This window comes from Acinonyx jubatus, chromosome A2 (assembly GCF_027475565.1).
Source record: "Acinonyx jubatus isolate Ajub_Pintada_27869175 chromosome A2, VMU_Ajub_asm_v1.0, whole genome shotgun sequence".
NCBI lineage: Eukaryota > Metazoa > Chordata > Mammalia > Carnivora > Felidae > Acinonyx > Acinonyx jubatus.
Window position 1 is genome coordinate 41094824 of NC_069383.1, and position 25166 is coordinate 41119989.

Consider the following 25166-nt stretch of genomic DNA (forward strand, 5'->3'; position numbering starts at 1 on the left):
TCTTGGTGTTTGTGTGAAAAACTCTTCAAAGTGTGGCCACCTGTCTATGCTGATAGCATGTGCCCAGACAGTGTTTTATCTTAAGACAAATTGCAACAAACTTGTGAGGGAACCCAGACAAAAACCAGAAGTAGAGATCTCTATCATTCAATCCTGGGAGTCCTGGCAGAGCCTCCTCAGGTGAAGGAGGGAAGAGAGAAAAACCACGTTTTGGTTTTTGTTTGTCTTGTTGGGCCTGTGGGCTTGTGCCTAATAACCAGAGGGATAAGCTATCTAAAACCCTGAAAATGGAGGAAATTCATGTTTCCTAACAGAAACTTCCCTGAGAAACATTTCGGAGTTCTTCTGTGTCTAGCCAGGATATGATACCCCCGGTAGTAGAGCTGTGTCATCATCGGCCACTTAGTGCCCATGAAAACCCCAGCTTCTGGGGAGCAGCTGGGCCCAGGTGGGGCGGGCCATGCTCATCAGGCTCCAGGTGCCTCCCCTCCTTCAGCTTGGTGGGTGGAGCCTCAGCACTTTAGAGCTACTCACCTGGAGAGCAGGACAGCGAAATCAGTGAGTGGGGCAGCTGGATGGAGGTGTCTCTCAGACAGGTGAGAGTTGGAAGTCACTCTGGAGGGCTGGAGTGACATGTAACTGGGGAAGCTGTGCAGTAGTGGTGGGGCAGGTCCCTCTCTGTGCAGAGGGCACCCCTTTGGTCCTTCTTGAGGGACTTGTAACTGTCGCATACCTGAAGGCCACATCCACTTCTTGGAGAGAAAGGATTGAGAAGCAGTTGAGTCCCGGTCACCTCGCTATACTTACAGAACTTGGCTGTGAGACGTGGGTCGGGAGAGAAATTGGGTCCGTTTTGTTCCATCAGGTTATCTGCCCAGGCATTTCTGCTTTTGAAATGCAGGAGGATTCTTCCGGAATCTTAACACTATCCTTCCTCTTCCTATTCCTTCCAACCCAGTCACTCACCTGGAAGCTTGGTGCTCATCTTTTAAAACCCAGAAGAAAGAAAAAGTGTTCGTATGTGTAAACCCTCCGTGGACCTGAAGCCAAGTTAGCATTCCTCAGAACAGTTTGTCCAGTTTGGTTGTGATGCTAAAAGGCGAAAAGAACCACCGTGCGGTGGGACTTCTGTGTGTTTCACTAGGGAGGCTACTGGCTGCCGTGTCCAGGTCCCCCATGCCTGCCAGATTCATAATCATAATACTACCCTAGCAGACCCTGTTCCAATTGTTTATATGTTCAGGGTTCACAACAGTCCTATGAGAAAGGTTCTATTGTTCTTCCAATGTTACAGAGAGGACACCAAGGGCTAGCCATGTTATGTAACTGTCCAAAGTCACAGAGCTGTGGGTAGGTCAGGGCCCGGATTAACACCCAGGCAGACACCTGACCTTCACACTTACTCACCAGCTCCTGTCCGTCTGGAGAATTAAACCTGAAGGACCCGAGGAGGGAGAAAGAGGCAGAGGCTAGTACTATCCTGCGTGTGCGGCATTACATCATGTACGCGTTGTGCAGGATGACTAATTCTGTGCTGAGTTGTCAGGTGGCAGCCTGTGGACGCACAGCCCAGCCCTCCGCCTGCCACAGAAGGCCCTTGCTGCTCATCTGATGCAATCGAATTTCCTAGGGTGGCCTTTGCTGCTCTGCTGTTGCTGGAGAGAGAGAGAGAGGGAGAAAGAAGTTTCGCATATTGTTTTTTGATCAGCAGGTTTGGAAACTTTGAGTGTTTGGCTCACAGGATGGTGGAAACGCTCCAGCATTTCCTGTGGCCTCGAGTCTGGGTTGTGAGATAGAGAACTGGGCCTGAGCTTTGTCTCCTCCACCGGGGAATGTCAGCACACATCACGAGTGACAAGGCTTGCCTGCCGGGAGCAGGGGAGCTGGGGGGGGGGGAATCTGAGGGGGGCGGACAGGAGGGGAGCAGTCACTGACGTTACAACAGCCGAAAAGGAATTTGAAAAGCAAATATCCAAAAACCAGAATAAAGGAGGAAGTGTGTGCCTTAGTTTGTAAAATAATGAACTTTCCAGTTGAGATGCTGCTTCCCAAAGTGCGAGAGAAAGCTCCTAGTGAAGGGAGAAGAACCAGCAGCTCAGCTCGTGCCTCATCTTGTTTTTGACAGAATTTCTCTGGGAGGAAAACAGATCTGGAGTAGGCCCTGCTCTCACCTCTGAGTGCCTCTATTTCTATTTCTGTCCAATGGGACACACGAGTAGCTGCTGCTTGAAGAAGTGCCTGAAGGTTTTCTGAGGAAGGAATTCTGGATTTTAAAAATGCATCATTGGTTTGAGTAATCCTGTGCATTTGTTTTTTAAATGTCTGAATTTGCTTTTAAGGAAAGAGTGATTCATTTGTTTTATTCATTCACTTGTCTGAAAAGTATTTATTGAGCTGCTATTTGCCATGCCATCTGATCTAGACTAGAGGTACAGAGATGGATAAGATATATGATCCCTACCCTTGGGGAACTCATAAACTAATAGCATAAGGTATGGAAAGGTGTTCTGGTAGGAGCTTCGTAAGCACCTGAGGAGATAGTTGGGGCCATTGCTTCTTAGCTGGGGAGGCTGTGGGGTCAGGGAAATCTATCAGAGGAACTGGCACATGAGATTGGCTTTGAAGTCTAGGTGGGAATTTTTGAAGCCAACCCAGGGGTGGAAGGGAAAGACATTCCAGGGAGAGGGAACATTGAGAACAAAGGCGGGAGGCAAGAGAATTTGCCATGCCCAGGAAATGGCCAGCAGTTTGATGAGGAAGGAGAGCCAATATTTGTCTTGGTGCTTTTCCTCTCCTCTGAGGACACTGTGGCACACCTCGAGAGTAATCCTCGCTTGGCCAGTCTGGGGCTTGCCTTCTTTAGGCAGTGCTACCCACAGCCACTGAAAAAGGACTGTTGATGATCTTAAAGAAGAACTTATTTGCCACGACTTAGAGCGTCCTCGCTTGTGTGTGCTTGTGGGTGGGGCTCAGGGATGCATTGGTGGGGGGAGGGTGTCTCCTGGTACTCAGAGGCAGGCGGGAACCAGACTGTGGGAAGTTGATGTGCTATAGGTCATGAATCACCAGCCAAGGTTTTAAAGCTTGAGATTCAAGCTCTCACAAATCCAAATATTCTGTTTCTTTTGCTGTTTATCTTCTGCTAGTTTGCACAGTAGAAAGCTGTAGTTAATTGAATTTTTACTGTCCTCTGTGAATTGGAAAGAGTTACTCAAAAGAATTGGGTTGCTTTCCTGGAGATAATCCCATAGATGCAGGTGATGATAATTCAATATGGGACTAAAGGAAAGTGTTTTCTCTGCCACTTTCCACTCTATTTCAGGCCAAGACTATTCAGCACTTCTGTTTTTCTTGAGAAGTGGAGGAGGTAAATGGTCTCAAAGCATCGTTTCCCGAACTGTGTCCCATGTGAAACTAATGCCACAAGATGCTCCATGAAAAAAAAAAAAAAGAATTTTCTAGAAAGATATATTTGGGAAATAGTATATACTGCATACAAAAATTTCACGGTACATATATATTACATTAAAGGCCCAATAAGTCCTATAGTAAAGGAACCTTTTTAAAAATGTGCTATAGTGATTAAAAACATTGACTGTGGAATCAGACACATGTGGATTGAGTTCTGGCTGGGCTCCATATTTGGATATGAGACCTTGGGCAAGTTACTCAATGTCTGTGCATTTTAGTTTCCTTGTCTGTAAAATGGTTTAGTAATGGTACCTATTTCATAAGGTTGTCATGAAAAGTATATGATACATGAACTAGCTGGTTCCAAAATTAGCTGTTATTTCATTTGATGTTTTACAAGAGATTTATTTTTTCCTTTTCTTTCTTTCTTTCTTTCTTTCTTTCTTTCTTTCTTTCTTTCTTTCTTTCTTTCTTTCTTTCTTTCTTTCTTTCTTTCATGTTACATTCCTTAATATCTGAAGGAAGTAGTGTTGTGTGGGAAATGCGAGGCTAAGGCTAATTCCTGAAATGCCTGCCTGATTCCTGGCAGCAGTCCAGGAGAGGGAAAGCAGCTTCTAGGCACTGAGGGCTCCATCAGAAATGTGGACATGCAGATATTGAGCTCTAGGACTGGGGAATAAAGTATCATTCCCATTTGGCTCCAAGGTCAGATTGTGTAACTTTAGTCTGTGTTTTGTGGTTCAGTTGTCTCTTGAGGGACTGGCAAGATTATAACTGAGGGCAGTAGACAGATATGGTAGGGTTGATGTATTAGTTAGAAGTTTTTCAATTACAAGTGATGGAAACCTACCTCAAACTCACTTACTGTACCAGGGAATTTATGGGTTCATATATCTAGGAAGAATATTAGGAGAGCTCAAAGAATGGAAGAAAAAGTGTTAGGGGCCAGAATACTCAACGTAGTTAAGACTCTTGTTCTCTTTTCCCCCTCCTGTCTCTTTTCTCTTTGTCTTTGCTTCTCCTTGCCATATTCCTTCCTATTGCAGACAGCCCATTCCCACATGGATGGAAGATGGCGGCCTAACAACCCCCCATTGAAAGGGAGAACTCTTTCCTTCCAGGCCTCATAGAGCAGTCCCCAGAAATTGATTTGCTTAGATCATGTGTCTGTCCCTTGGACCGATCAATCACTCTTGCCAGAGAAATGGGCATTGTCATTGGCCCCACACATGCCCAATCTTGGTTGTGGGACAGGACCTGCTACCTGAAGAGAAGAGGTGGAAAAGCTCACTAGACAGACAAAAACCAAAGCTACAAGAGTTCAGTAAAGCTGTATGTGAGGGAGAATGTGCTAGAGTAGAAGGTTACAAAATTGTCCTCAAATGATATCAAGGTTTTCATGTTTTTATATAAATTTCCTTTCCTGTTGATTTTAGCAACTTATTTTTTTTTTTATTTCTCCAAGTGGTCCTTATTCTACATCTCATCTCTCTTTTTTTTTTTTTGCAGTTAAAATATTATATTTATGACTATTACTGCCCACTTTGTGAAGTTGGTCTATGTAATAAGTTTTTTATTAAAAAGTTTTTTTTTATTCTTTATTTTTGAGAGAGACAGAGAGACAGAGAGACAGAGAGACAGAGTGCAAGTGGGGGAGGAACAGAGAGAGAGGGAGATATAGAATTGGAAACAGGCTCCAGGCTCTAGGCTGTCAGCACAGAGTCCTATGTGGGGCTTGAACTCATAAACTGGGAGATCATGACTTGAGCCAAAGTTGGATGCTTAACTGACTGAGCCATCCAGGCACCCCAATAAGTTTGTTTAAAAGCAATATTAGAAGCAGTCACCTTAGCGCCCTGCTTTTCAACCAGAGATGATTTTGACTCCCAAGGGACATCTGGCAATGTCTGGAGACATTTTGATTGTCTCCATTTTATAAGTGAGCATCTGATTGTATAAACTGGCATCTACTAGGTGGAGGCCAAGGCTGCTACTAAACTTCAGCAGAGGCCAGGATGAGCCCCACAGCAAAGAATTATCTGATCCAGAATGTTAATAATGCTGTGGTTAAGAAGCCCTGCTTTAGTGGTTTCAGGAGATCAGAACTTCTCATGGCCAAGTTTATTACTCTACATTTTATGGATTAAAAATAAATTAATTTTATTTATTTCTAAAGGGCTTTTGCTTTTTTTCTTGATTGTATCAGTGTATGAGAGTGTTATTTTGCCCACATTCTCACCAATCAATGAACATTTATTTCTTACCAATATGATAGACAAAAAAGGTCTGTTTTGCTGCTTTAATTTGCATTTCTCTTATTACTGTTAAGAGTGACCTTTTGGGTATTTATTGACCACACATTTCCTCTTGTGTGGATTACTTTGTAAACTAAAAAAAAAATTTATAAGAGATCATTGTTAAGGATATTGATACTAGGTTAGGTCACAGCTGTTGCAAGTATTTTCTCGATTGCTTATTATTTGTTTTTAAATTTTTATGGTGCTTTTTGGAATGGTGAAGATTTTAAGCATCTTTGTGTCAAATCATCAGCCTCTTCTTTATGCTTTCTGTCTTCAGTGTTACGCCTGTTTACTAGGGCTGTCATAACAAAGCACCACAGTCTGGATGGTTTAGACAACAGAAACGTATTGTCTCCTAGTTCTTGGGGCTGGAAATCTGAGATCAAGGTGTAGGCAGCTTGGCTCTTTCTGAAGCCTCTCTCCTTGGTTGTCGATGGCCGTTCTCTTACTGTTGCCTCAAATGGTTGTCCTCTGTACCTGTGTCCAGGTTTCCTCTCCTTACAAGGACAACAGTCAGATAGGATTAGGGCCCATTCTAATGACCTTATTACAACTTAATTTCCTCGTTAAAGGCTCTGTTTCCAAATACAGCCATAGTCTTGGATACTGGGGGTTAGGACTTGATCATATGAATTTTTGGCGAACACAGTAGCCCACAGTCATGTTCGAGGGGCCTCCAACACTTTGGGAATATGTAAATATTTGGGGGAAGTTACCAAGCTCAGTAAGGTTTAGTATCTTCATTCGTTTACTGTAAGGAGTGCCAACTATCACTAGGGGTAGGATGCAGGGTAAGGAAACAAGTGTGTGCTTCAGGCTTCCAGTCCAATGCCTGCTCTCAGCTTCTGCCCCTGCTCCTTTCTACCAGCTGTCCCATGCCCTCCATGATGACATTTCCAGTTGCTGTGAGAGCAAAGAGTTTTCTCTGCAAGTTTGCAACATATTGTAAAAGGGTAGCTAATAGCACGTTTCGCACCTGGCAAGTTGAGTTATTACTAAGATTACCTTAGGAGGCTTTTGTCAGGAGCATATACATAAGTTGGAATATTTGATTCAGTTCTCTCTCTTCCTTTCTTTCTTCTGAATGGTTATGTTTTGCACAGTGTTCCCCTGTTCCTGAAGCCATGAAACTTCCTCCTTGGCCTCTGCTGTTGTCAGAATGGATGTTAATTCCCTGATGGAGTAAGAGACTCTGAAATGGCACTCCCACCATCTATCGATCTATCCAGATCCTCCAGTGCAGGGGAGGATCCCTGCTCTCATGGTCTTCCCTGGCAGTCATTGCTCATCTATGCGACTTGGAAAGAGGAACGTCTGTCCTCTAATGCATGTTTGAGAAGGGAAACAAAGACAGAGTTCAGCAAGCGTGGATGAATCATAGCATCCTGGATAAGGTGAAGTGGGAGGCACCTGTCTCTTACTGTATTCTTGGGCCTAGACAGTAAGGCTGTTGGGATGTATCATTCCGTTTGGAATAAGAAGGATGTTGTACAAAGAAGAGGAGAATAAGTAGGCCTTCCTGAGGCACAGTGCACCGTGCAAGACTGTGTCCTCCAAAGCACAAAGTAGAGGGCTCAGGAAAGCCTGAGTAATAGAGATCAGAAGATGCCACTTTGCAGTAAGGATTGTTTTGAGCTGAAATCAATTTAGAAAAAGCAGCACAGGAGGAACTCTCTGCCATTCTCATTTCTACTTAAAAGCAGGGCATAATTTCTTTTGTAAAGGAAATTTAGATCTATAAAGGAAATTTCTATTTGTAAAGATATCTTCCTCTCCCAAACCTGGAAGAGAACTACTCCAGACACCACTCTTAACCACATGAAAGGATTTGAGACTGCATAACAAACCAACTGAACAACTTGTTTTTTAACCATACATTTCCAAATCACCATTCCACCCCTTGTATCCCTCAGGAGCCCAAACCCCTTTGCCTTCGTCTAACCTCTTGTCCACACTTTGTCACCCTGTGTGAGACGGTATGTAAGCTCCAAGCTCTAACCACCCCTTTGAGTTACTTCTCACTGAGTTCTCCTGCATGTATGTACATTGCATGAGTAAACTCATTTGTTCCTTTCTGTCAATCTTGACTTTGTTAGTTTAGTTTGCACTACCCAGGCACTGACCCTAAGAGAGCTGAGGATAGGTTTTTTTCCCTTCCTCTCCAGATGGACAAAGTGAATGAAAGACTGCTTTCAGAAGGGTGCTACTTTCAGAGTCCCTTTCTCTCTCTCTCTTTTTTTAAATCTTTTTTTTAAAGTTTAATTATTTATTTTGAGAGGTGAGGAGGGGCAGTGAGAGAGGCAATCCCAGGCAGGCTCTGAAATGTCAGTGTGGTGTCCGACGTGGAGCTCGAACCGTGAGATCATGACCTAGGCTGAAATCAAGAATTAGATGTTTAACCGACTGAGCACCTCGGCACCCCTCTCTTTTTTTTTTTTAAATGTTTGTTTATTTTGAGAATGTGAAGTAGAGAGTGTGTATGCGCACTTGTGCACGTGAGTGAGAGCGGGAGAGGAGCAGAGAGAGAGGGAGATAGAGAATCTCAAGAATCCCAAGAATCTGTGCTGATAGTACAGAGCCTGCTTGGGATTCTCTGTTCCCTTCTCTCACAGAGGCTGATGTGGTGCTGGATCCCTTGAACTCTGAGATCATGACCTGAGCCAAAATCAAGGGTCAGATGCTTAACTGATTGAGCCACTCAGGTACCTCTAGGCCTTTTCCCTCTTTACCTAACCTGAATACTAAGGGAAAAGGTTGTCTATTTTTTTTTTTTTTCTACAAGGGAGCATTGAGCATTTGAAATATGAGACTGGTGCTCCCTCTCCACTATTCCCATAATCAGTATAAACCTATTATTTGTCACCAGTAGATAATGATAGCCAGTGGGCAGAGGACAACTTTCCTGGGGAGGAATGAAGGGACAGAGGAGTTGAAGCAAATAATTTACCCAGCTGTTTGGTGTTTCTTTCCCATTGATCCACCTTTTGGCTTCTACTGGCGCATCTGTCAGCCTCTTTCAGTGCAGTTGTGGGGGCACACAGTTCACCAGGGCAAGTGTGTTAGTTTTTCCATTACACAGCTCCTATAGGAATGTCCACATAGGCTTGATTTTTTTCCCCCTCTCTTAATAGGATTTGCTGGTGTAACAGAAAGACTAGAAATAGGATAAAAGGGTTTAAAGCCATTACAGGGACCAGAAGCTAAAACTATATGGGAAATTCGGTGGGGGGGGGGGGGGGGGAAGGATCAGGTATTTGGAAATTTTATGCTCCCAAGACCTAATCAAGCTGACTGGAAAAACATGTGGTGATGTAACAGATCTTTAGGAGACTACAATGAGGTGAGCTTCAAACAGAGATATAAAGAACTTTGGACATAGACCAATGTGTAGAGACAGACAGATTTCTAGATGGGAATCAAGAGCGGTTTCTCTCTGTTGTCTTGGAAACGTGACCTAAAGCTAAGAAGGAGACCTTCAGCAGAATGATAAAGAAAATTGCAACTTGCTCAAGGGTTATGGAGTCACATGTAACTCACACGGGGACTTTAGTAACTAAGTCCCAAATAAAAAGCAACTAACTCCTCTGTCTCATTAAATTCGCTCAACTATAAGCAAAGCCATTTGACATGCATATTAAGGTTGTAGAATTTTCATGTTAAAAATGGAATCAAGTAAATCAATCAGCAGGCAAGCAGGGACATTGCAGAATTCTCCACCCGTTTCCTAGTTGCCTCCAGGGATTTGAGAGTTACCTTACAAGGCAGAATGGTTGGAGTGTCTAGCCAGCTGCACAGACTTCCCTTTAGTGGGTCTTAAATTTTAGTTTGCATAAGAATTATTATATTAGGCTGTTTACCAAAATTTATGAACCTTATATTTATGGGGCAATTTTGACAACATTAGACTCCACTTTACTGCTGGTGGCTCTGATGAGATAAAATTAACTGTTCTCTCACGGAAATATAAATTCAAGAGGATAAAATGTGGACTTCTGAGGATAACAATGTGGACTGGATTATTCATTCTGAAATGGTGCACCTGACTCTTCCCTGCGGGAGCCCCGTCTGTGCTGTTTGTTAGTGTGGGTAACACTGATGAAGTCTAATCACACTTGTCAAGTGAATTCCCAGGGGATTCCTTGTAGCCTTTTGGCTCTCTCAATGGCTCCTTTGTCCACTGCTGCCTTCTTATTCTCCACAGAGACTCAGGGAGAGCCACATCATTGGATTCTCACCTGTTCAACAGGTTTTGTCTCAACAGTCTTTGAGGAATAAATACCAGTGAAAGGGGAAGAAAAGCACCCTTGGCTTTTGATTCCTGGGTGGTTAGATGACCTCTTTCAGTGTAATTCTAGACTATTTTGTGTAGAGGTGGGAGGAGGGTGCTCAAAATGCATTTTAATTTTCATTATCTATTCTCTTGATCCCCAGGATCGTGTGTGCTTTGTTTTGAGTAGTGTTACCTGGTGTTTACACAGTCTGTTTTCACATTAGAACCTGTTTTCATGATTCTTATTCTAGGGTGTATAACTGGTTGGGATTGAAGTGATGTGGTACAGACATAATACATTGCCCATAGAATTCTCTAGTGAATAAAGGAGCATAGAGACTATGAAGAGGAACACCCCAGTACAGATTTGCTACTTGTGCTTGCATATATGAGACCCCATAATTATTTAACAAGTCCCTGTTGTAGAATATTCATACAGGTGGATGTGCAACTTTAAGAGGACGGAGATTCTCCACTATATTTTCACACGCACACACACACACACAGACACACACACAAATTTAAGTTTTGAGTCACATGAATGTGTTATCCGTTCAACAATATTAAGTGAAAAAAGTCATCCTAAAGAAACAGGCCAATAATCTAGGGGAGGCAGCGGAGGATAATCTTACTTCTTTTGTGAAAGCAACACTATTCATTCCAGTGAAAATTCAAGGTCTGTTCTGTTTGCTGCACTATCCACATCAGTCAATTTTCCTCCCTCCTGAAGGCGCAGTGTGTGAACTGGCCTTGGGGAGGGAGTGTGTGTATGCATGTGTGTGAACCTCAGGGCATTTCTTCTTCCTCATGATATCCTGGTTGCTATAGTGCGGAGCTCTATTTGTGACACACAGAAAATACTTTAAAGAAATGCTGCTTCCTGACCATGACTTCCTGGGCAATCTGTTCTTCCGGAGAGTGTTGAGCGCGAGAAGTTTACATGCGTTTCTGGACGGAGTGAGCCCAGCTCATCCAGACCCTGGGCACCACTGGGAGCCAAACCCCGTGGTAAGGGACAAACTGCCCCTTGCGGGGACCACGTCTCCTGAAGGCTTCGACTCTAGGGCATTGGCTCCTTCCTGTCATCTGTCTTCTCTCCTCAGGAGCAGCCGGAGGTACAGTTGGTGCCCTGTGTGTTGTATACCCAGAGCCGTTTCTCATACCTAAACCACCAGTGAAAACAGGAAGTGATGAAGCAGAATTTGCCCTGCATCGGCACTGAGCAACTTTTCTTTCTTTTTGTCATTCCTCATTAGGTGTAGACACGTGTGGCCATCTGCACTGTAGGATCCCGGTTCTATAAGCTTTGGACTCCCTGGGATTACCATGCCGCCCCCCGCGGACATCGTCAAGGTGGCCATAGAATGGCCGGGCGCCTACCCCAAACTCATGGAAATCGATCAGGTCAGTCATGCTGGCAGCAGTTTGGGGGTTCTCTTCAGTCTTCTTTCTGTCTTGGAATTTTCACAGACTTTGGTTAGCTCTTTTGTCCTCCTTTCTCTCTCTGGCTGTGCTGAAAAATCTGTGCAATAATAGTTGCAGTGTAGTTTGCTTTGTGTACCAGATACAGTGACGACGGATGGGGTTTTTATGCTCGTTCAACATCTACTTGGATTGTGTGAATACAGGGTTTGTGTCTGAAGCTGGGTGAGAGGCAGCAGGGCCCAGTGGCTTAGGTTCCGGGCAGTTGGCACAGTGGAGGCTATCCCGGCCCTGCCTGGCAGGCGCTCATGAGTAGGTGCAGGTTGTATTATCCTAGGCAACACGAAACTTAATTTTTTGATACACTTTCCCGTTTGATTTTGCAGAAGCAGCCAACAAGTACATTACAGTAACCGCTTAATAGTGAAATTAGTATAGAGGGGCCTGGGCTTGCCTCCCAGCTAATTGTAATTTTATTATTAGTGTAAAATGCACTGTCTGTTTAGTGCATTGTCTGGCATGTAATACATCCACAATACGTATTTAATGAATGAAAAAATATTGAAAAGATTTTTTAATATGGCCCTACCTTTAAAGGCCTCCTTTAGCTTGGGTCTCAACAGTCTTACGGTGTGGCTTTGATTTGATTTGATTTGATTACAGGTTATCTCAGGAAGGTTACTAGAGCAAATAATTTAAGGAAAAAAAAAGATTGAGACTTATGTACACTTAGGGTTTCATAAAACAAATACCATAGAATTCTAGGTGGCTTTTAATATTTTCACAATTAAGCTACCATGGCAACTCCACTTTTTATATATGTTCTCAGTACTGTTCTATGATTATGATCTATAAATTTTTTTCTCCTGGTCAGATGTTATTATCTGGTTGAAGAATACTGTAAGAGTTGTATGGCATTGTGTGGATCCAAAAGACTATTGACATAAATTATAACGGTCAAATCAGAATCAGTTGAGCTTGAGTGTGAATTTGAGGAAGGGTAAAATTTTAGGATTGTTGTCAACAAAAAGGTGTCATCGGTCCAGCTCATCATTGTCATTTTAACTGCTCTATGAGGCAGTTTTTGTGGAGCTCTAGAAGCAACCCATGTGGGTAGAGAAGCCCATCCGGTAGTTTTATATACATTTGTGTCAGGTAACAGATGTTTGTCCTTTTTCATGTGCTGTTCGAGAGAGGAGGTGAGTTGAATTTTAAAATATGCTTGGGACTACCTGGCGCAGACTAAATACAGTTAGGACTAGGTTTGCTACTGGCTAAGGGAACCAACGGCTTCAAAGGGGAGTTGACCTCTTACATCCACATGGCAGTCCTGGGCTGGCGTGGTTGGTGCTCTGGGGACATGAACCCAGGCAGGCCTCTTCTGTCTTGTTGCTTTGCCTTCTCCATATGTGTGGCTGAGGATGGTTGTTCGGGCTTCACCTGGGAGCTCATTGGAAATGCAAAGTCTCAGAACCTACCCCAGATCTCCTGACCTAGAATCTGCATTTTAGCTAGGTCTCCAGGAACTCCTGTGTCTAGTTAAGTTTGAGAAGTACTGAGCTGGATCCCTGGTACCCCAAGTCTGGGGTACTTGTTTAAATGTTCTTGGGGCTTCTACCTCAAGTGATTCTAAGTCAGTGGTTTAGTAAATTTTTCCCGTTTGATTCTGCCGTGGTTCCGGGAACCTCTGCTATCAGGCAATAGCTCCTGATACACATTCTTAGGGGTTTGTGGAGTCAGTGTCCTGTTCTTGCCTTTGGGGATGGCCTTTGGTGTGTGTGTGTCTTAACACTTATTTTTTAGTTACCTTTTTATTTTGGAACAATTTTAGATTCATAGAAAAATCGTGAAGAGTCTATTGAGAGTTTCCATAACCCCTTCACTCAGTCTTCCCTAATGCTTAATATAACTGGTACATTTCCCAAAATGAAGGCATTAACAATGGCACATTACTGGTAACTAAACTACAAACTTTATTTGGATGTCAGCAGTGTTGCCACTGATGTCCTCTTTCTGTTCCAGGATCTAATCCAGGAATGCCAACCACATTGTAATATAGTCGTCATGGTTCCTCATTCTCCTCCAGCCTTTGACAGTTCTTCAGTCTTTCCTTGTTATTTCATGGCTTGAAAGTTTTGAGCAGTAACTTTAGTTCAATACAGTTTTTAAACAGAGAAATGGCAAGACTAGTACAAAGAACTTCTGTCTACCTTTTATCCAGATTCTTTAAGTATTAACATTTTGCTTCATATGCGTGACTGTTTTCTCCATTTTTTCTCTTTTTAATATATAGCTTTTTTCTGAACCATTTGAGAGTGACTTAGAGGCATCATCCCCTTTTACTCCTAAATACTCAGTGTAAGAACAAAATCCTTCTTTTACATAACCATAGTCTCTTTATAAAAGCCAGGAAATTGAACAGTAGTTCAAAACTATCATCTAATTCAAAGTCCATAGTCCATATTCAAGATTCATCAGTTGTCCCAATAAGATCCCTTTTCCCTCCAGGCTCATGTATTACATTTATTGTCCTGTCCCGATGGTCTCCATTGACATGGAATGTTTCCTTAGTCTTTCTTTATCTTTTGTGGCCTTGACAATTTTGTAGAGTACAGGACAGCTTTGTGGAATATTCTTCAGTTTGGGTCTCTCTGATGTTTTCTTCCCAGGTTTTGCATTATCAGGTGAAATGCCAGAGAGATGATGCTGTGTCCTCTTCGGGGCATTGTATCAGGAGGCACCTGGTGTTTCCTTGTCTCGTTCTTGGTGATGATCCGGTTTTCCAAAGGCAGATATGAGGTTCACAGAAGTTAAATGATTTGCCAATTCATGAGGCCAGGACACACACCCAGGTCTCTCTTACTCTGAAGACTGAACTTTTAAACAGTTGGCTAAATTGTGGGCCTTGTGGTATTGCCATATGGAGACTACACAAAGGATTAGAAACCTAACCCCTTATTGCCCTGCAGCTACTGAGATGGGAGTGAGAGACTCATGGCAGTGCTGGAGTCAGGTGTTGTTTCTTGATTGGGTCAGAAATTGGCCCAAGAATTGGAAATGTATTTGCACATGCAACAAAGACTTGAGCCATGATTCGTACTTGGACTTTTCTTCTGATCTTTTACCTTGTTCAGTGAGGGTCGCATAACCTGCCTCTCTCCTGTGGCAGGCTACCTTTGTTCAGAAAGCTCTTTGCTCCTTTTTACCCTGGGTAGTTACTATTTCAGTAAAAGGTTATTTCTGGGAGTTGGGTTCGGCTTTGCTGTCCCGTGTTCTCCTGAAACCTTGAGTATCCTTCCGCTTGTCCCATTGTGTTGTCCCTGTCTGTCACCTTAAACCGGTGGTCCGACTCAACCTTGAGCGTGCCCAAGGATCACCCAAGGAGCTTGTGAAAAATGCACATTTCCAGCCGAGCTGCAGAGGTTTTGATTCTGTCGCCAGGGGTGGGGCCCTTCCTCTGCTTTGTGAGGAACACTAAGTGAGGTTGATGCAGGGGTCCCCACACCTCCCAATCCAGGGGCTCGTGAGAAACCGTCATGAGCCTGTAAATTGCTTCATCTTTGAGTGCAGTTTCTCTAGTGCCTGGAGAACAGTCCGTCCTTAATCAATGGATATTTAATTAATGAATAACTGGAAGAAGGAGCACATTTCTGCTCAGCTTTGCTCTATTGATGCCTGTTTGGTTCAAGGGGATGTCTGCATGGAGCCGACTGGTTTGTTTTCTCTCCAAATTGTGAAGCGACAATTCTGCCTTTCCACTCAGCAGGAAAAGCCCCTATGGGATTTTTACAAGAGGAGTTTGCCATACCATAGGAAGCCGTCAGAGGAGTTGTAAACTATCTCGTTGGCGGCTTCTGCTTTGGCCTTTATGGTCTGTTGCTGAGTTTCACCCTCAGGGGCCACTTGAAGCCACCAGTCGGTGGTTGTCTGGACACACTGAGCCTTAAAGCCTCCCATCCCCTGTCCTGGTTAACTTACTATTTTCTGAACAGCTTATTTTTCTCAATCAAGAGTATAGAACCCTCAACACTCTGACGAGAGGCGTTTGCTGAGAGTTAGTGTGGCCTAAGCAATGCAGTACACTCTCCAGGACATTGAAACCTGGATGGGGCCCCAGAGCCCCCATATTTGTGAGAGGCTCTGTTACCCTCTTTGAGCCTCAGTATCTTCGTTTTGCAAAGCTGACATAATAATTTTGCACTTTCATGATTCTTGGGAAGATTAAAGAAAATGTGTGAAAAAGAATGTAGGACATCGTCTGGCTCAGAGTAATTACTCCATAAAGGCAGCCTTGTTTCTGCCAGTTTAAGCAAGTTCTCCTTAGATTAGGAAATGAGATGCGCTGGTTTTCTTTTTTACCTGCTCTTTGTCAAGAATGGTTCCCTGGCTTTCTCCTTCTTTCTGTGCCTAATGTTTTTATTTTTATTAAACAATTTTTTTAATGTTTATTTTTGAGAGAGAGAGTGGGGGGGGGGTGAGGGGCAGAGAGGGGGATACAGAGGACCCCATACAGGCTCCACACTGATGGCAGAGAGCCAGATGTGGGGCTCGAACTCACAAACCATGAGATCATGACCTGAGCCCAAGTTGGACGCTTAACTGCCTGAACCACCCAGGCACTCCTGCCTAATGTTTTTAATGTTTAGGAACAAGAGACAACTAAAGGGTAAGTGGGAGGCATCACCTAGTAATAAGGGAGAATGCTAACTGGACATGCAGCCAGTTGTGCTGTGGAATGTTCACTGGCTCCCTAGCACTTCTCCTTGATAGTTTCTTCTGTTTCTTGGCCACGTGCCAGCATTCTGGGCAGCAGATATTCTGTTCCCACATGTGTGCCTCAGGCCTCTAGTTTCTCCTGTCTGCCCTGCCCCACATTCCTTCCTTTCCAAGGAGTGCACTGTGGCCAGAAAGCCACCACTCCTGTCTGCGCCTTACAAGTCCTCTGCTTATGGGTTTGCATGCCTCCAGGATCTCATGATGTCCTTGTCTCCTGCCATCCTCTTCCCGCCCCACACCCGCACCCACTGCCAGCAGAGGAGGGAAGGGATGGTCCTGCCCCTGTCCCAGGCCATTCAGTCTGTCCCATCCCCTGACTCTCTGGCTGCACCTGTGTTCTAACCCGTCCTTTCCCCTTACCTGAGGCTTTGCCCCATCACTGTTGTCTTCAGTTGTTCTGTTCTCTGCTTTCACCAATAAGCTCTTCTGTTCCTGCCTTGGAAGGCCCTTCTCTTGACCTAGTAACTCTCTTGCTAGCGTGTAATTTAGGTTGTGTCTTTCCATTCTAAGTTGATTTAAATGTTGTCAGTATAGACCATCACTTGTGCTGTGTCAGTATCTACTTAATCTGAGAATGAGTAACAACTTTCCTCTCCCTGGAGCTGCCCTCTGATGGCTGCAGTGCCTTCTGCTTTGCTAAATCGGGTGGTCCTCCCTCCGCCTTGCTTGGCCTCGCTGTCTTGGTTACACTTGGCAAAGCTGCTCATTCTGATCTTCTTGAAACTCCCTGTTCTTCATTAAGCTGCAGTCCTGAGATTCTCCCTCCTTGTCTGATTAGTCTTTGTGAGTTTCCTTCATGGTTCCACGACTTTCTCCTTTCGAAATTTGCCCCAGCCTCAGTGCTTAGCCCACTGGTCTGTGTGTTTACTACTGATACTCTTTGTCTAGATTCCATGTTCTCTCTTGGCTTGAAGTATAACTTCTATCTAAGTAACACCAGCTCTGTCACCAGTGTGCCCCTGCTGGCTGGCCACCAGGTCTTCTCCATTTGATAGATACGTTATTCCTCTATATAAGCCTCCATGTGCCTGCAGAATACAAGCAAGTGATTGGTGAAACTGTACAGATGTAAGCCTGCAGAAAGGTGGTGTGATAGGAGTTACCAACTTTTGGAAGTTATTTCAGGTAGAAGAAGGATGGGTTAGATGTGTTGTTCACAACCCCAAGTGTACAGACTCCATCCTGTCCATACAAGGAAATAAAGCCCACTTCTACTCAGGAAAAGCTAGCCCAAGCCATCCCAGCAGGCAAGGGGTCTGGGTCATCTCTAATATCTGTGCACCGGACAAGCCCTTGGGAAGGTTGTTATGCATCATGTTCAGGCCCAGAAACAATGATGGGGAGAGATGCATATATTTTTTTAAATGTTTATTTTTGAGAGAGAGAGAGACAGAGAGACAGAGAGCACGAGCGAGCAGGTGAGAGTCAGGGAGGGGCAAAGAGAGAGGCAGACAGAGGATCTGAAGTGGGCTTGATGCTGATAACAGTGAGCCCGATGTGGGGCTTCAACTCACAAACTATGAGATTATGAACTGAGCCGAAGTTGGACATTTAACTAACTGAGCCACCCAGGTGCCCCGCATGGTTTTTTAACCTTAGTTGGATCATTCTCAAGGATCCTTCTCAAATCCTTCCCAAATGCTTCAAGGGTGAGGGGTGTATGCAGTGTGTTTGAAGGCTTTTCACACTCACTCCTGCAACAGCAGCTTATATTGGCCTTTTGATTTTTGCATGCTTTTGCAAAAGATTTTGTTTGAGGAGAGTATAACACAACTAAAAAAAAGTAAGTCATGGATGCTTCTTGAGTGATCCTAAGACTTGAGTCAGATTCTTTCTTTATTTATTTAAGTTTTTCTTAAATTTTTTTTTTTAAATGTTCATTTATTTTTGAGAGAGGGAGGGACAGAGCATGAGCTGGGGAGGGGCAGAGAGTGAGGGAGACACAGAATCCGAAGCAGGCTCCAGGCTCTGAGCTGTCAGCACAGAGCCCGATGCAGGGCTCAAACTCACAAACCGTGAGATCATGACCTGAGCCAAAGTCGGATGCTTAACCAACTGAGCCACCTGGGTGCCCCTTGAGTCAGATTCTTTAATTTGACTTGATGTCCCCTCCATGATTTCCCTTCATATTACCCAGGGTGCAAGGTATCTTTGTATTGACCAGGGTTCAAAGCTGCTGTGTGCAGTTTTTAAGTACCATCTTGCTATATAGAAGCTTCCCCTTTAGAAGTATGTCCCTGCACATGCATGTATGTGGTTCGTTTCTTGCAGTTTCTTTCTGAGAGTAAACCTGCTTGAATTCCTCCTGCTTCTGTTCAGCCCTTCATTCCTTTAAATCCTGGCTTTGCTAACACTGCCCAGAGCCTTCTTTGTATTCAAACCTTTGCTGAGTGTGTTATAATGCAGTTATTTTTCCATCCTTCTCATTTCTTATACCATTTTCTTTGCCTGTAGCTTTTATTCAGTTAATATAGTATGCACATAATGTTGCTTACATTTTTTTAGTGTACCCATGTCTTTTGAAGTAGATTATATGCTCCCGGTGATCAGTCAGCTTGTGTTTTACGTGTATTTGTACCCTGTGATCCCTTACATCGATCTCTATTTCTGTGTGTATCTACTTTAGGTTTGAACTATGAACAGTAAGGATGAGAATAAACCATTGATATTCTCCATCCTCCTAGCAGAAAAATTGTAGTAGCATCCTCTGCCTATATATGGTCGGGGATATTATTTCCCTAAGAGAAACCTACATGATGTGTTTTCAGGCAAGCGTGTACAAAATGACTGCCTGCATTTTCCCCTTAGCTATCCTATTTCTGTAGATATGTGTTTTTTTGTTTTTTTTTACATTTTTTAATGTTTATTTATTTTTGAGAGAGAGAGAGAGAGAGAGAGAGAGGCAGGCAGAGAGAGAGGGAGACACTGAATCCGAAGCAGCCTTCAGGCTCTGAGCTGTCAGCACAGAGCCCAAGGTGGGGTTCAGAGAACCCATGAACCATGAGATCATGACCTAAGCCAAAGGCAGACATTTAACCGACTCAGTTACCTGGGCACCCCTCTGTAGATATTTAAGATATAATCTAATATGTATAACTTTGATTTACCCAAGACCTTTTTAAAGCTCATTAATTGCATAAAGCACATTTAAATTTTTGTGCTTGACATTGGAGTTTTGCTCATTCTGTACATAATAATAACAGTAGCAGTAGAAATAATAGCATGGGCCATCTGATGAGCACATACGATATGCCAGGCAGTATGTTAAATGCCTTGCAACGGAGTATTTCATCCCCAAAAAAGACTTTAGATGTCCTAGTTCATAATTGTTCACAAGTTCATTAATTTGCCTCAGATCACACAGCTAGGAAGCTACTGATTTGAATCCATCACTGCATGCTACTAAAACCCAGGCCATTTCTACTAAACCATAAATGTGTTTCGTAGCTCTTTTTTAAAAATTTTATTTCAGCCTAATTGAGGTGTGATTGACATGCATTATGAGATATTTAGAGTGTACATCATGGTGATTTGATATACAGATATACTGTGAAAGGATTCTCCCCCATAGAGTTAATTAACATACCCATCACTTCACATATTTATCTTTGTGTGTGTGTGTGAGAATGTTCAAGTTCTACTTTCTTAGCACATTTCAATTATACAATACACTGTCATCAGCTGTAGTCACCATGTTTTACATTAAGCTTTATTCATCTTCTAGGTGATAGTTTGTACCCTTTCGCCAGCCTCTGCCTATTTCTTCTACCTCCCCAGTCCCTGGCAGCCATCTTTCTATTCTGTTTCTGTAAGTTTGATTTAAAAAAAAAATTCCATGTGTAAGTGATATCGTGTAGTATTTGCCTTTATTTAACTTACCTTACTTGTTAGGTAGTTCTTTTTCAGATTCTCCATCTGTTATGCTCCTCCCTAATTGTTCCAACCATTAACACCAGTCTGATTTGAGGAGACACATACACCATTGCCAAATTTGCTTGCTGCAGCCACTAATGACGTGACTTCCAGGGACACACTGTGTTATGAAAGCAAAGATGGTATTTCTTTAAAAATGAGGGGCAATGTGGCCACTGGCCTAGGTTACTCCAGAAGGAACCACCTGAAATGAGACATCCTGTTGAGGCTGGACACTGGTAAGGCAGTTTGACTTGGTGCTTATAGGCATGGGCAGTGGGCAGACTGATACGGCCTGAAAGTCTGGGCTGCCACTTGAGAGCTGTGTGACTGGGGGCAAGCCTCCTGCTTTGTAAGAAAGAATTGGCAGTATTCATACATCCTTCCTGGCATTGTGGGGATTCAGTGAGATCATCATTCAACGCTCTGCTTAATAATGGTAACCACTAGCAGTCAGTTATGAGTTTTCAGATTGGCACAAGCTTTTTGTGTTCCAGGCAAGACTGGAACCAATAATACAAACTTCTACTTAGTTGCATTAAAGTCAGTTCTGTAGCCTGAAAACCCATAATTCCTGCGACATTTAAATATTGACAGCCTGGTGAGCTAAAATGGCAACTGAACCCAAAATAAGTTTTGAATTCAGAACTTTAAGATCACATAGCACATAGAATGCACAATATGAATGTACTTAATACCACTGAACCGTACATTTAAAAATGGTAAGGGCCACCTGGGTGGCTTAGTCGGTTAAGCGTCTGACTTCAGCTCAGGTCATGATCTCACATTTTGTGAGTTTAAGCCCTGAATTTTGCTCTGTGCTGACAGCTCAGAGCCTGGAGCCTGCTCTGGATTCTATGCCTCCCTCTCTCTGCCCCTCCCCTGCTCGCTCGCTGTCTCTCTCTCTCAAAAATAAATAAACATTAAAAAAACCTTTATAAAAATGGTTGAAAGTGGAAATTTTATGTTTCATATTAAGTTTATTTATTTTGAGAGAGAGCAAGCAAGCATGTGAGTGCAAGCCAGGAAGGGGCAGAGAGAAGGAGAGAATCCCGAGCAAAGCCCTATGTGGGACTCGATCTCTCCAACCTATGAGATCATGACCTGAGCTAAAATCAAGAGTCAATAGCTTAACCGACTGAGCCACCCAGGCGCCCCTGGAAATTTTATGTTGTGTGTAGGTTACCACAATACACAAAGTTTTAAAATCCCGTAGAATCGAGAAAATGAGATTGGATTTCTGAAAAGCGAGGTTCCAACTTTGCATTGCAAAAATTAAAAGTCCTGTAATTTTCCTAGACTGTTCTTTCCTGACTTGTTGGATTATATCACCATTTCTCAGCCTCAGAGCCACTGAACTTTTGGACTGGATGATTCTTTTTTTTTTTTTTTTTTAATTTTTAAATGTTTATTTTTGAAAGAGAGACAAAGTGTGAGCTGGGGAGGGGCAGAGAGAGAGGAAGACACAGAATCCAAAGCAGGCTCCAGGCTCTGAGCTGTCAGCACAGAGCCTGATGTGGGGCTCGAACTCATGAACCATGAGATCATGACCTGAGCTGAAGTCGGACGATTAACCTACTGAGCCACATAGGTCCCCCTGGACTGGATGATTCTTAGTTACGAGTGCTGTCCTGTGCATTGTAGGATTTAAGCTGTATCCTGGCCTTTACCCACTAGGTGCCAGGAGCATCCCCTCCCGACAGTTTTGGCAACCAAAAATGTCTCTAGACATTGCCACATGTCCCCTGGGCAATTGACGAATTTCTCTCTGTTGAGAATGGACTAAATCGGTGGTTCCCAAGCTTGGTTCTTTGCTGGAATCACTTACGAAACATATTGAACATACGGAGAGGATTATTTGTAGGTACATTCGGAGGCCCAGGGATTCCTGTTTTTATCAAGCTCCTTGGTGATGCTGATGCTCTTGGGGCCAGATTTGGAAATCACTGTTGTGAGGCCCTCTAAATTTCTGACTCTCTCTGTTGGCGACTCATCTGGTTCCCACAGTAACCTTCAGTGTGTGATTCAGTACCCGCATCAGTAAAATGGTCCTACTAATTCTTCACCTCTCCTTACTTTACACAGTGTCCAAACATAGCACCTGCAGGAGCTCCTTCTGTTCCACATGACAAAGATGTGACAAAGCCCGTGTGCGGCTGCACTATTGCTTTGTGTGATGTCATAATAAAGGTAGAATGACACTGTGACAGGAATAGTCATTCCTCATCTGATTTTGCAACTGTTGGACTTGGTATTGTAGCTGTTATTACTTAAACTTCCTTTAAAATAAAGTGACCGGGCCATTTCCTTTTCTGGTTTAGCTCCCTCTCGTTGTGTGACAGAGTCTATATAACCCCATAAAATAGCGTTTGCCATGCTTTGGAAGGGAAAGACAGCAAACCTATTTCTCTCCTCAACCATGAGCTCAGTTTAATTGAGCAAGAATGAATGGTACCATTCTGCTTTTCCTTCTGAAAATGAATTGCAGATTTTAGTTTGCTTTCTAGGTAGATTTCAGCAGAGAAATCTTTCTGCAAGGGGGTGGCCCAGGTGAGAGGAACGTGCCTTTCCTTGTTCCCACCATGCATTCTAAATATATTACTACATTTTATTAATTACCCTTGGGAAGATTTATTTTTGTCCTTCCATCAAAGCCATACATGATCAAAAGACAACCAAATGGCTTTGAGATAAGATATATCCGTTTTCAAAATGATTGTAGATGGACCATTACTCTGGGACAAGTTTGTGGTGATCTGTTTGGGTTTGTCAGCATCATCATGATAGGATGCTGGTTATTTCTGGCTCACTTCTTTCTTGACCTCCTGACCCATATAAACAACCACGTATCAGCCTATTTGCCTTGGCCATCTATGTCCCTTGTCCTGCAAACTCAATATATTCAAAACTGTCCTATCATGCCTATCATGCCTTCTACTCCAAGACCTGTGTTGCTTTGCTTCAGAAACTTCATGTTTTCCTTTTCCAGGTGATAGGTGAGAACATACACGTAGTTTGCTGAAGCTGAAACTGTATGTCCTCCCAGGCTCTTCCCTCTCCATTGGCTTTTCTGTCCAGTCAGTTACCTCAGTAAACTTGCCTACATCTGGTCCCTTTTTGTCACATCTGATGCTGCTGCTGCTCTGGCTGGCCCTGTTTTCCCTGGGCAATGTGGAGGAACAGAGAGAGCAACAAGGGAGGACTTAAAAATAAGTGTGTCAGATATCTCCCAAAGGGAGAACTTTAAAAGCAAGAGGACGATATCTCCATGAGCAGATTATGAACACAAAGGAGGTAGATAGAAATTGAGGAATATATGGGTATCAGAAAGAATCAATTAGAAATCTTAGAAATGGAAAGTATACATATGGTAAGTGAAATATAAAACAAGAAGGAAAACTACAAAAGATAAGTAAAAACAATAGAATGCACAGACAGAATAACCCTAGAAGAGTAGATGTGGCTAAAGAGAAAATTGATAACTTGGAGAATGAGAATGAGGAATTCATTCAGAACATAGCTCAAAAGATGAATGAAAAATATGATTGTGAATTTGTGTTAAAAGGATGCATTAGGAAGTTGTAACCTATGTCTAGCTTGCAGTCCTACTAATAAAGAATGCAGAGCACCTGGGTGGCTCAGTCAGTTAAGCATCTGACTTTGGCTCAGGTCATGATCTCATGGTTTGTGAGTTTGAGTCCCATGTTGGGCTCTGGACTGATAGCGTGGATCCTGCTTCAGATTTTCTGTCTCTGTCTCTCTCTGCTCCTCTCTCTCTTTCTCTCAAAAATAAATAAATAAACATTAAAAAAGGACAAAATGAATGGTGGAGAGGCAATATTTGAGGAAATCCTAGCTAATATCTTACTTCTCTGGAACTAAAGAGAAATTCTGCAGTGGGAGAGAACAGAGGCTCTGGATTTGGCTGATTGGATCAGTAGAGGCTCTGCTATTCGGAGCTAAATGGACTTAGTACTTTATCCAAGAGCCACAAAAAAAGGAGAGGTTTATAAGCAGGGGATTGGCATGGTATGATTTGTACTTTTAGAAGATGTCCCTACTGAAAGCAGCCTAAAATCTGCAATTCATTTTCAGAAGGAAAAGCAGAATGCTAGAGGTCATTCTTGCTCAGTTAAACGGAATTCTCGGTAGAGGGGAGAAATAGGTTTGCTGTCTTTCTCTTCCAAAGCATTTGTATGTTTTGCAAGAGGTAAAATGAAATGAGAGAGATTATTTAGACAGCCCTTGCAATAGTCCAGGCAAGGAGTGATATGCCGTGGCTTAGGATAGTGATGGGAGATAGAAAGAAGTGAAGCATATGTCTCATCAAGATGTCTAGTAGGATTAAATTGACACGAAATTGATGATTGATTATATGTAGGGGGTGTCAGGTGAAGAGGAGGGAAATGTTAAAGATGATTCCTAGATTTCTTGTGTGAATAGCGAATGGTGGTAGCAGCTATCAAGATAGTGGAGGGATATTTAGGTGGACTCACAGTCTTCATGGAAACCTTACACAAATGGGTACAGGAGAATAAAGCAGGTATCTGTATGACTGTACCTCCTTTCAGATTTTCTTTGGGTTTCAATGTACTGGCCAATTTGTCCACTTAACTGGTCTCTCAATCTCCAGTGTAATCACCTGTCATTAGGAAATGCACTTGACTATGTCACTTTCCTGCTTAAAAACTCAGGATGGGGCCTAATCATCAACAGTTGTTTATAGGACTTAGACATCTTTTGCCTCTGAGTTGCCTGTTTAACTCCTCTCTCATTCATGCGTATGACACTGTTCATATGCCACATGAGCCATGGCTTTGCATTTGCTAGACTTATAACCAAAAGTACCCTAAGCAACCCAGATATCATCTGTTTTTAATTGCTCCTCTGTACCCAGAAGCAGAATAAAGAAGAAGGTTTAGTGAGTCACCTGTGAGATTGACTTGGTGGGGCCGAAGAGCCAATAATATGAAGGGCAAGGAAGCTATAATGTTGATTCCAAGCTTATTTTCTGGCAAACTAGAAGAAGATGAGTAAAAGCTGCAAATTAGGAAAGAGTTTTGGGGTAGGTTTTG

The 25166-nt window shown here is 43.1% G+C and overlaps 1 protein-coding gene across 11 annotated transcripts in view; it reads left to right on the plus strand.

Moving 5' to 3' along the window:
* The window catches only part of ELMO1 (engulfment and cell motility 1), a 730817-nt gene that overhangs the window by 288687 nt on the left and 416964 nt on the right, over positions 1-25166 (plus strand). For 8 of the 11 annotated variants that reach the window (XM_027075272.2, XM_053218216.1, XM_053218222.1 and 5 more), the window contains one exon: positions 11238-11385. In XM_027075272.2, coding sequence (XP_026931073.1) covers positions 11308-11385 — 78 coding nt within the window. In that variant the 5' untranslated portion in view covers positions 11238-11307. Of the gene's footprint in view, positions 1-6346; positions 7106-10488; positions 11097-11237; positions 11386-25166 lie in introns of those variants that run through there. The other 3 variants (XM_053218218.1, XM_027075282.2, XM_053218221.1) reach the window with 3 other exon arrangements.